At 40.0% G+C, this 13394-nt stretch overlaps 1 protein-coding gene across 1 annotated transcript; it reads right to left on the reverse strand.

Annotated features, from left to right (window-relative positions):
• Window positions 1–670: 670 nt before the first annotated feature.
• On the reverse strand, window positions 671–3756 carry LOC145010573 (uncharacterized). The gene is made up of 3 exons (XM_078969100.1): window positions 3533–3756; window positions 1501–1976; window positions 671–1377 (listed from the first exon to the last, which is right to left on the reverse strand). The coding sequence occupies exons 1-3, from the start codon at window positions 3754–3756 to the stop codon at window positions 671–673; spliced, it is 1407 nt and encodes a 468-aa protein (XP_078825226.1).
• Window positions 3757–13394: the final 9638 nt, after the last annotated feature.

Here is a 13394-nt window from a genome sequence, read left to right on the forward strand (position 1 = left end):
AAAGTCATTCCATGCGGGGTATCATAAACCAAGAGACTTGCTACACTTTAAGTATCTTAGAATCTGCTTGGCTGCAGTCATGTGTGACAGTTTTGGATCAACCTGATACCTTGCACATATCCCTGTGGCAAAGACCATATCTGGTCTGCTTGCGGTGAGGTACATTAACGAACCAATTATTCGTTGATCAGTTTTGTGATCCACGGATTCACTGGTAGGATCAGCAGAGATTTATGTCAGAAGGCCATCAAGACCTTTGCTGAGGAATAGTTGTCCATCGAGTATTTCTTTAGCAACTCAGAGGTGTATTTTTCCTGATGGATGAATATTCCATGTGGAACTTGTTTGATTTGAATACCTAGAAAAAATTAATCTCTCTATGCATGCTCATTTGAAACTTATTGGTCATGAGCTTTGCAAATTCATCCACCATTCCCTGATCTATAGATCCGAAGATGATATCATCCACATATATTTGTACAAGCATAAGGTGATTACCGTTTGCTTTTCTAAATAAAGTGGGATCAATCACTCCTCTTTTGTACCCAGATGAGACAAGAAATTCTAAGAGAGTCTTGTACCATGCTCTCGGAGCTTGCTTCAGACCATAGACTGGTTTTTCAAGTTTGTAGAAATGATCAGGAGATTTAAGACTTTCGAAGCCAGGAGGTTACTGAAGATAAACCTCCTCTTTGAATTCACCATTGAGAAAAGCACTTTTCACATCCATTTGATGTACTTTGATATTCTTGTGAGCTGCGTATGCTAAGAAGATTCGGATAGCTTCCATTCGTGCCACCGGAGCGTACGTTTCATCACAGTTAATACCTTCAAGTTGACTATATCCCTTGGCAACTAGCCTTGCATTGTTTCTGACGAACGCTCCTGATTCATCCAACTTGTTCTTGTACACCCATCTAGTAACAACAATAGTGTGACCTTGTGGCCGTGGAACAAGTTGCCACACTTTGTTTCTTTTGAATTCTTCTAGTTCTTCTTGCATTCCGGATATCCAGTCTGGTTCTAGTAATGTTTCTTTTATCGTTCGGGGCTCGACCGAGGACATAAATGTTGCGTAGTGACAATGATCAGATAAATCCTTGGAGGATCGAGTCTGGATACCTGTGGATGGGTTGACGATGATTTGACCTAGTGGGTGGTCTTTCGTCCATACGTGTAGACGAGGTTGCAAATGATCAACAACTATGGTAGAGGGAATATCTTCAATATCTGAAGATTCTATAGTTAGAGATGGAAGTTCCCCCTGGATTTGAGAACAGCCTGCAGAATCATCTGGGACTGTTGGAGCGAGATTAGCATTTTGTTGAGCAATTGAGAGAGGTTCCCCTTGGATTGCAGATGGAAGTTCCTCTTGAGCTGGAGAAGGTTCCCCATGGATTGTTGGAAATTTGAAAACTCTTGGGTGAGATCTGGTGTTGATAGTCTCTATGTTTTCCTCATCCGAGTCCAAAGAAGCATTTTATGGTTGAGATCCTCTACAGAGAGAGACTAGAGCTGCTTCTTCTAGTACTGGAACCTCTATGGTTGTCGTATGATCCGGAGTTGAGTTTTCCCCCTCAACCAGCGAGGTGGAAGTATTTAGTGACATATAATCGGATAGCGTAGGTCCAGATACTTCAGCATGTTGCATTTGGGCTTCAGGAGATACAAGAACTTTAGATAGTTTAGCAGTCTCTATTGGGTCGAAGAGATCTTCATAGTTAACTTCAACTATGTTTAATGGATCTGAAGAGTCAGGAACATCACATTCCAGGATTGCTTTGGTTTCGGTGGAGGGAGAAGTGTTGCGGAGATAATAATCATCGAATTTTACATCAAAGCTTTCGACTATTAGTCTTGTACATCTTATGAGAACCCTGTAGGATACCTTGTTCGCTAAGTAGCCAAGGAAGATGCCTTCATTAGATTTTGGTGCAAACTTATTGAGATGATCTTTTCTGTTCATCACAAAACATCTGCACCCAAATATATGAAAGAATATGACATTAGGCTTTCTGTTGTTAAGGCCCTCATATGGTGTTTTGCTGAGACCTTTGCACACAATGCTTTGGTTCTACACAAAACATGTTGTGGCGACTGCTACTTCCCAAAAGTAAAGAGGAAGGTTGGCAAAGTTAAGCATAGATCTGGCTGCTTCTAACAGAGTGCGGTTCCTGCACTCTACTACTCCATTCTGCTGCGGGGTGTATGGAACTGAGAAATTGTGATTTATGCCCTTGGAAACCAAAAAACTATTTAGAAGATGATTAGTGAATTCGGTTCCATTATCATTGTGGACGCGACACACTGGTAGTTTGATTTGAAGCTTTATCTCCTTCATAAAATTGATGAGTGCCTGCGGTGTTTCTGACTTGAGTCTAAGAAAGAAAACCCTTGTGAAACGTGTGAAGTCGTCTACTACAACCAGTATGTATTTCTTGTGGTGAAGACTGGCTATAGTGGATGGACCGCAGAGATCAATATGGAGAAGTTTCAGTGGTTCTGAAATTGAGGAGTCGATCACCATAGAATGACTTGCTTTGGACTGTTTGCCACACTCACATACAGGGCAAAGAGTGTCATTGTGATACTTAAGAATATGGAGACCTCAGACAAGTTCCCCTGTGACCAGGTTGTTGATATACCAAAAGTTGAGATGAGCAAACTTGCGCTGCCAGAGCTAGCTGACTTTAGATTCTTATTTTCATTGGAAACATAGTTGCGGTTTGCCGATGATGAGAGAGACATCCAGATGATACATAGTACCTTTGGATCCGGATTTAATCAAACAAGTGCTCCTATCGTTTGTCATTATGTAGCATAATTGGTTATCAAATTCAACCCGATGGCCTGCTTTACATAGTTGGCCAACAGTAATGAGATTGTGTTTAAGACCTTCCATATAAGCGACCTTTTGGATGGAAAAACTTACAGTAGTAAGAACACCATAACCTCGGATGATTCCATTCACGTTGTTGCTGAATGTGACGTTACCCCCATTGGACACTGACTTGAAATCCCGAAGGTACTCCAACCTTACGGTCATGTGCTAGGAGCAGGCACCGTCGATTAACCATTCTTCTTCTTGGTCCTCCTTACACAAAGATTGAGAATTAAACGGTTAGTTTGGGCACCCAAACGAGTTTGGAGCCCGGGGCAACAAATAAGTTCTTAATTGGTGCATGATACGAGGTTGCAGGAACAGGTTTCGTGTCAACTTTTAAACCTAGTCCTGGGTGTTTGAGATTTTTTTGGAGTTTTGTGAGAATGAGAAAAGTTATGAGTTTTTTGAAAAGAGCGAGATTTGACATCAGAAAAGTTATGAGATTTTTGCAAAGAACGAGATTTGACATGAGAAAAGTTATGAAATTTTTGAAAAGAACAAGATTTGACATGAATTTTCCTATCCCCTTGAACAATCATTTTGGAAGTCATCCAGTGTCTTCCTAAACCGTTTAGAAACTAAAGATTTGTTTCATGGTTGCTTCGGATCATGCTAGCATTGGATAGTTTTGTGACTATAAGATTAAACATTTTAAAGGAATCTTCCAAACTTTCACCCGCATGAGCTTTAAAGTTGTTAAACTCATTGAGTGCAGTAGTAAGCCTTTTGTCTTGAGCTTGTTCAGTTCCTTCATATAGGTTTGTAAGAACATCCAAGATCTCCTTTGTGGACTTGCAATTTATGATTATGTCAAAGTTGCCAGGCGCAACTCCACATGAGATCTCATAAAAGGCAATAGCATCATTTTCCATTTTGTCAGGATCATCTTTATTGGGACGATTCAACGCTGGTTGTCCTCATCATAGTCTGGTTGTGACCCCATCGGCTTGTACTGGAGTAAGAACAAGAACATGAGGCCCTTCTTCAATAGATCTCCATATGTCTCTTCCAAGTCTTCTTAAATATCTTTCCATTCTCTAGGACCAGTGATGATATTCATTTTCCACAAGTATCGATGCTCTATTTGCACCACCAACACTGTTTGATACATTGAGAGATAACACCGGTGCCATATTTCCTTGTTTTGAAAAGTTTTTTTTTAAATGATCTTCAGTGGTGTAGAAGGCTTTTCGAAAATCAGAGTTTTACTTCAAAAGGCAACCACTTTGGCTCTGATACCAATTGTTGAGAGAAAAACTTGAGACACACTTGAACAAATGTTAGAAAAAGTATATTTGCGGAATAACTTATCTCAAAAGATCTAAAAGATCAATAGTAATAATAAGTTAAAGTTAGAGACTTAGAGAGTTAGGTGCGGAAATATAAGGAAAGTTAAATGATAGCAGATAGTATATCAAGTATACACATAAGTTGATTTTTAACAAGGAATACATTCAAACCAAGTTAGCAAGTGAGATCAAACTTAGTGATTAAGTCAAGAATGACTTGCTCCGAAGAAAGACAATATACGGTTATATTCAGATGAACTTTGAGAGTAAGAAGGAGATGAGAGTAATAACACAAGATATGAAGTTCAAGATGCATAGTGTTATCAGATCTATTGAGTAAGAAGGATTGAGCTCTATTTATAGAGACTCGAGAATTACATTTGTTCAACAATCTAATCATAGCCATACAAGGCATGCTGGACAAAAGAGAGTATTCTATGAAAAACAGATCAAGAGTTAAACTAAGAAAAACTAGATAGTGAAATGCGGATGATGATGACTTCGGATGAGTTGCTGATCAGAGTTGATTGTGGATCCTGGGAGGCTGCGGTAGACTAAGTTTAAGAGGGTCACTTTTTATGATTCAACACCATGACTTGCTAACCGACCTCACCCCAACATATCAGGTTCCTGCACTTCCTCCCATATAGCATCTCAAATGGAGGTTGATCAATGCCGGTGTGATAACTGTTGTTATCCGAAAACTGTGCCAAAGGGAGATACGTGTCCCAACTCCCACCAAAATCCGATACACATGTCTGAAGCATATACTCAAGGGTCTGGATAGTCTGTTATACATTCCCGTTTGGAAATGGGAAGAGATTACTATGGATTTCATCACGAAGTTTCCTCGGACAGCTGCATCTTTCCATGAGGTTGCTGATGTTCGACCTTGACTTTCCTGCAAGTCGCCTCTCCACATACCATGCCAAATCCCGCTTCATACATGGCCACCAATAATTCGGACGGAGATCTCTATACATCTTTGTCGCTTCAGGATTAATAGAGAATCTTGACTTGTGCGCCTTTTCCATCAAAACCTATCATGAAACATCCCAGTATGGAACCCACACTCTCTGATGAAGGGTTAATAACTCTCGGCTATCATAATCGAAGGAAGCCACTTGACCCACAATACGCTCACTCTTTCAGTGATCTTCCTTCATTTCCTCAATCATTACCTCTTGGATCTACTCCAAGAGTAGAGTAATCACTGTCATCCTTAAACGCATATCTCTGATCAGTGCTGCGACCGCCTTGTGGATAAGGCATCGACAATCATGTTGGCCTTCCCTGGATGGTAAAGGATCTCATAATCATAATCCTTAACCACATTTAACCACCTACGTTGCCTAATGTTTAGATTTGGATGATCCATAAAATACCTCAGGCTATTGTGATCCATGTAATGCTGCCAAATATCAAAGGTGAAAACCATAACCCCCAGTTCCAAATCATGCATAGGATAGTTCGCCTCATGAGGCTTCAGCTGCCTCAAAGCGTAAGCGATAACATGTCCCCTCTGTATCAGAACTACACCCAAATCCATGATCGACGCATCACAATAAACCACAAAATCCTCAACACCTTCTGGCAGGGTCATAATTAGCACCTCACATAATTTCTATCTCAAGGTCTCAAAAGCTGCATGTTGCTCAGGCCCCGAAAGAAACGTGATAGTCTTATTTGTCAACCGAGTCAAAGAAACCACTATCTTGGAGAATTCTTGATTAAATCTCCGATAGTAACTTGCCAAACCAAGGAAACTGCAAATCTCAGATGGAGACTTCGGAACCTCCCATCTCATCATTGCCTCAACCTTGGGCGGATCAACCAGAATACCGTTCTAGTTGATAAGGTGCCCCAGAAACTGCACCTCGTGCAACCAGAACTCATGCTTGGAGAACTTAACATACAGTCTCTCCCTCCTGAAGGTCTCCAATACCTCCCTCTGATGCTCCTCATCTAGCTCCAAGGTCTTAAAATAGACTAGGATGTCATTGATAAACACAATCACATACCGATCCAACATGGTTCTGCATACGCGATTCATGAGGTCCATGAATGCGGGTGGAGCATTGGTAAGCCCAAAGGTCATCACTACAAACTCGTAAGGACCATAACGAATCCAGAAGACTATCTTCTGTGTATCCTCCTCTCTGAACCTCATCAGGTGATAACCTGAATGCATATATATCTTTGAAAACCAAGATGCACCATGAAGCTTGTCAAATAAACAGTCAATCTTCGGGAGTGGATAACGGTTCTTCAATGTTATCTTATTCATCTCACGGTAGGATACACATTCGATGTGACCCATCCTTCTTCTTCACAAACAAGATTTGCGCTCCCCATAGTAAACTACTTGGATGAACCCTTTATCTAATATCTCCTACAGCTATGTAGACAACTCCTGCATCTCTGGAGGTCCTAACCGATAAGTTGTTTTGGCTATCGGAGCCTCTTCAGGAACTAAGTCTATCCGAAACCTCACTTTCCTCTCTAAAGGCTCTCTAGGCAAGTCATCAGGGAACACATCCGAATATTCCCGAACAAGTGGCACATCATCCATAGTCACCTTACCATTCTCCTGGGTATCCATAACATAGCCGATAAATCCGAAACAAACCTGCAGAAGATAGCGTATTGCCCTAGCTGTTGAGCATAAAATCAGCTCGTGTAAAATACCCTCTCCCTGAACTACCAAATCTCCCTCACTTGGGGTCTGGATACGCACCAACTTCTGCTCGCATTCAATCATTGCTCCGGTGGGGTGCAACTAGTCCATCCCCACAATAACCTTGCTCTCATGTAAGGGAATAGTAACCAAATCAATCGGATACTGTTTGCTTAACAACTCCAGAACACAACCCCAATGAACCCTAGACACTCGTACATGATGATCATCAACATTCTCAGACACTAATGGATAATCCAACTCCCTTGGAGCTTCAGCAAACCTCTTGTTGAGTGCAAGGAATACAAAAGAATGGGTAGCCCCAAAATCAAACAATACCAAGGCATAGATACCGTTCACAAGGAAAGATCCTAAAACAAAACACAAATATAAGAATAAAAATCAACATTAATAAAGAGATAAGGAGAAGATACATACCCATCACCACATCAGGTACCGTACGAGCCTCCTCAGCTATCTGCTGAAAAGACCTGATCATCATAACATGCAAATCTGCATTACCTTGGCAGCCATCCATGATCCGTAAAATTGTTGGAGTAGGTGCTACTACTGGTACCACTGCTTATAAACTTGATCAATTGGCCTTCTTATGGTCCTTTGATTGCAATGAAAGAAAATCATATCAGATACCTGGGTGGTGGTGGTGGCAGTGCAATCCCTGATGGTATGACCTATACCGCCGCACTTGATGCACCAAGAACCACCCACCCTGCACGCCCCATTGTTTGCCTTGCCGTACTTGACACAGTGGCCTCGAAATTGCTGACTTCTCGATCTTAAGTCAAAAACTTTGAGCCTCTTGCTCGAACCCTCCAAACCCTAAACCTGAATGGGTTTCCTCTCTCTCTTTCTCTCTCTCTCTCTCTATCATACCATCTAATGTCCTACAACTCGATCAACTCACAAACTGACTGATATCACTCCTCAACATCTCATGGTTCCTTTCTTCATCTCCTCATCTGCCACATATTGTAGAACCAATAACGCCCTCTCACGGAACATAGCAGTGATCTACGCTACCATCTCAGTAGTCTAGTGAAGGTCGTGGAACTTTCTCGCTAACTGCTGGACCTCAATAACAGGTGCAAACTAAGCCCAAAATCTCATCACAAAATCATCCCAAGTCGTGGACTCAATCGCATCGCCTCCTAAGGCATGTGCAACCTCCTCCACCAGTCTCGAGCTATGTCTTTTAGAATAAAGGATGCAAGTCTGACCTTCGCCTCATCGGTAGAAAGCTAGATAGAAAGGCGTTCCCGACATCTACTAACCAATGCGTGCTTGTAATTAGGTCCTTCGCATAGAACTCTAATGATCCACATGCTCAGAGCTCATGGAAAGTCAAAGTGCGAGCTTCTAGCATCGCCACCATCTCAGAACGAAAAGCACCCACGCGCAAATCCAAAATCTCTAGGGTACCCTCCTAAACCATGCCAAAGATCACTAGAGTCTACTCAAGAATATTGCGGGTAATCTTAGATGAAATGAACTCTCATATCTAATCATCCAAATGTTTGGCTCTAGAGCCCGAACCAGAATTCTCACCCGCACCAGAACCACTAGTAGATCCTCCTCGCATGACCACCATACTAAAAATAGACCATTCATACCATCAGAACACATAGATATATATAATCATCGAGGAATTCCATATTCTAAAATCTTTCCCTGACTTGAGTATAGATCATCTCCTTTTAGTAGTACAGGCCCATAATACCTTCCACATATATCCATACTTTCCTCAAGGATCACCCGAATCCTCCAAGTTACTCTTTATCAATAAATACAACCCTCAACAAAACAATGCTCCCAACACTGAATCTCTTCATACGCTTTCCTAATGTAATCCCCACACTACTCTTTGCCATTAGGTGTAGAAGGAACCCCTAACACCCTCTAACTAGTTAACAAATATAATTACATATCATTGACACCAAATAATTCTTTGAATCAAAGGTCTCACACTACAACGGTTAGACTCAACCAAGAGTTGTACAATAGTGTTAAAACCTAATCTTCTAAAATTATCTAGTATCAATAATATGTAACTTATTATATTCAGTTACTGTTTATTTGAAGTTAATGAGAAATTCTAAAAGCACAAAGCAAGCAACATTCGAGCGTCGAGTAACCAGAATCAAGCATCACCTAAACATGCCATCATATCACTGACTGATCTTATAGAACACATATACAAAGGCATCTCTCCTAGTTCCTTATCCCTAATGTAGCATGCAATTCACAGATTCACAATTCAAAGCATAATCATAAAACATGTATGGGTATTTTGGGAAAACATACTTCAGCTCGGTCGATTGCATGCACCACACCCCTTTCTTTTATTATAAAATTATTTAATTAAACTTTTTAGTTAATAAAAATCTACCAAACACTCAGTTTGAGTTCAGATACACCAAAGAGTATGCACGAATCCCTCAAACCAAGGCTCTGATACCAACTTGTAACGTCCCAAACATTATGGCTAAAATTCTCATTTTAATAATAGTAAAACCATCATCCAAAACGTGTTTGTAAAACCATAAAGAAAATCATAGTATGTCAATAATCATCCAAGTACATCAAATCACAAAATGAAGAACAACATGGTGTGTGCGATACTATCATCCCGACGCTTCCCCTTCAATTCGGAAGCACCTGAAATATAAACTAAAAACCGTAAGAAAGAAGCTTAATGAAATCCCCAAAATACCTAATGAGATACATATTAAACATACAATGGGCTATACCCAAGAACCATTAGACCCACCCGACATCGAGTTCTGCTCAAAACAAATCTGCCAATAATATGAGATGGGCCCCACCGATCACATTAATCAGGCCCCGCCTGGCATCAGTCCCCACCCAATATACATATAGACACATAAAACTTGTGCGAGAACCACTAAGACAAATAACATATAATGCACTCATCAGACCCACCTGGCATCGGGCCCCACCCAATATATATATATATATATATATATATATATATATATATATATATATATATCACATACTAAACATGCAGGACTTATACAAACAACTAGCATCCTAATCATATCAATCGTGGAGCAGCATAGGTGCCTTTGACCTACTAAACACGGAGAGGAGACTCACCTATATTAGAAGATAGCTGAATCAACACTTGATATGCTACGAACACTGCTCCTCAATCAATAACTAAGGTTTTAACCCATACCAATGGTCCACTCAACCTTCATCATATTAAGGGAAAAAGACCATTTTCCCCTTTTCCTATACGACCCATCTAACCCAAGCCCAAAACCCTACATGACCCAAGGCCGAAAATCGATCTAATGGGTTCTGACAGAATGCCTGACGTCCACTCAATGACTCCTGGCGTTTGAATGCCCATCATTCTAACCCAAATGCCTTTCGTTACCACAGAATACCAAATCCTTAAGAAAGGTCTTAATGGCTTAATACCTAATGTTGAAACTTCAGATACAATACTAAAGGAACGACTGAAGCCATAAATGTTGAACAGTTATCACTTTGCATGAATCGAAATAGCCTAACACCAAAATCTAACTTCAATCACGCTCTAAAGTTCCAAACCTATTTAATGGAAGAGTATCAATGTCCAAGCTTGGATTTTTATGATTCTAAATCCTCCAAAATGCTTGAAAGGATAGCCTAAGCCTCTAGAGCATTCTAAACTCACAAAAGTCAAGGTCTTGAGACCAACAATAACATAAAACTAAACTTAAGCAATATCTAATAAAAAATGCATCAACATATGAACTTTATACCTCCAAAAGGTGCTCCAAGATGCCAAGAGTCTAGATCTAAAGGCAAGAGTGAAACACCAACACTCCAAAGATCTTCCTTCTCCACCAAGAACACAAAAATGATACCAAAATGCTACTCCGAGGACTTAAAACACTCAAAAACACTTAGGGTTTCAAAATATGTAACAACCTAATTTTCAAATAAAATTTTCATTTTTAATTAACCAAAATATTCCCATAAAATATAAAGTGACAATGACATTTGTTTTGAAAATTCATAATATCAACATTTTATTTCAAATATTAGAGAGTCCCATCAAATCAAGTACCGGAGAGTGCATGCCGCACCATCAAACCTTGCATTTTCCCTTTGGCTCCAAGTACCTAAAACCAACAAAAAACTGTAAGCTAATGCTTAGTGAGTTCCCCAGAGCATACCCCACACAATCCACATAATCACATCATCCATATTAGCTACAAAAGCTACATAAACCACATAAGTCATGCATACAAACATATATGGATATTGTGGTCTCCTCCCAGGGTCTTACTCCAGGATGCCACGGGGTCCCCCACATGGTCTTACACCTAAGTGCCATGGGCTCCCCCATGGTCTTTAACTGGAAATCCATGGGCTCCCCCACATGGTCTGACATCCAAGTACCATGGGATCACCCCATGGCCTTTACCTAAAAAACCATGGGCTCCACTATATGGTCTTACACCCAAGCGCTATGGGCTCCCCCATGGTCTTCACCTGAAAAGCCATGGGCTCCCCCACATGGTCTTACTGATGGGTTTTAGCCATAAGAACTTTCCTATGTGCGCATGCAAAACCCTATTGCTCGGATCTAGGCTTTCTAATTAAACATGCTTTGAATCCAAGACTTCTAATAGCTAATTAGGTTAAATAACAATGATGAAACAGATCTAGAATCATACCTTTGAGTTCCTTGTTGATCTTGTTGTGTCTTGGAGCTTCTAGAGTCACAAATGTCACTCCTCTAATGGCTTACAAACACCAATAGCAAGCAAGATGATTTAGGAGAGAGGAAAGGGGAGGAATTCGGCCAGATGTTCCTTGCTTTAGGTTGTGTGTTGAATTCCCTCACCCCTAGGGTCTATTTATACTTGTAGACTCCTTAAGGATTACCACTTAAACCCTAATTGGATAATCTTCTCTTAAGGCTATCCAAATCCATTCCATAGATAACCCTATGGACGATTTTGGCTTATCCAAGCCCTAGAAATCATCCATCCTATATAGGAAAAGGATTTACTGTCTAAAGTGTAACTATCAAACAATTGACAGTTTATACCCTCTTATTTAATTAATCTCTTTAAGTCACCAAATTAATAACAATTAATTTATGACTTATATTAATCAAATAGCCATATATTATTACTTATAATATTTACACTCTCTTAACAAATCATCCTTCAAGTTGCTATGGTGAAGGCAACCCAAAAGGACCATGCACAACCGGATATAGTTATAGCCTTAGACACTATTCCAACAGTCTCCCACTTGGATAAGTCTAGTAACTATACAAGTACAATTCGGTTTGCAATTGTAGCTCTCAAAGACGCTGTCAACTCTGATCTAATCAATCTTGTCCTTTAGATAAGAGATCGTACAGTCCTCTTTAGATATCATGCTGACAATCCTATGGAATGGTTAGTCATGCATTTAAATTTCTCGATCTCCGATTTATTCAACATAGAACTTAATCGAACACATCAATTTAGTTCTGACTGGGCCCGGCACATAAGTCAAATCAAATCATCGAGTGGCCAAGATATCTCTTCTACCCTCTTAGGATAAAATTTACAGATAAACTTCGACTTATATGCATTTACTTATTCATTAACCAACAATACACAACAATGCGTTTTATAACATCAAGTTACTGATGCGTTTTCGCATTATCAATGCACAATCAATTAACAAATAATAAACCATATATCTAGGTTCTAAGACTATATGATATTATCGTCTTGCGATCACCTTTTATATCGTATTCCATAAGGTGATTCCAGCAAGCGTGGGTTTATTCCAATGCACAAAACCAGTTCATAAGCACTCATGAACGTTGCAGCAATCCTTGCTATGTCTAACACCATTTAGACATTCTACACACCAATTCATGACAATCTTCATTCATATATACTCCCAACATATGAACGATTGTGGACCATTTGAATAATTCGATTATTCCTAATAAACTCAATTATTCTGGAAGTCAAAACATGCAAAGTGAAACAATAGTTAAACAACTAAGATGTGACAGTAACTTTACTCATAAATAATACTCGTTTATTTAATCATCAAATGTTAATTACATTTATCTATTATACGTTTCTAATACTATCTAATCTATACTAATATCATCCTTCAGCCCAATACTCCTAGCATGCTGCAAGTGCTTAACCCCACTCAGTCCCTTCGTAAGCGGATCTGCTGGGTTATCTTCTGATGATATCCTCTTCACTACGAGTTGTCCTTCTTCTACACGATGTCTAATGAAGTGATATTTTCTATCGATATGTCGAGATCTACCATGATCCCTCGGTTCCTTGGTCAAGGCAACCGCACCTTCATTATCACAGAAAATCTCCATGGGCTCCTTTATGGCCGGTACAACTCCAAGATCACCAATGAAGTTCTTTAGCCATATTGCCTCCTTCGACGCTTCGCTCGCTGCGATGTACTCTGATTCGCACGTTGAATCAGCTACGGTTTCTTGCTTGGAACTCTTCCAAGTCACTGC

The sequence above is a fragment of the Lactuca saligna genome, chromosome 8 (assembly GCF_052625555.1).
Source record: "Lactuca saligna cultivar CGN05327 chromosome 8, ASM5262555v1, whole genome shotgun sequence".
NCBI classification, from domain to species: Eukaryota; Viridiplantae; Streptophyta; class Magnoliopsida; order Asterales; family Asteraceae; genus Lactuca; species Lactuca saligna.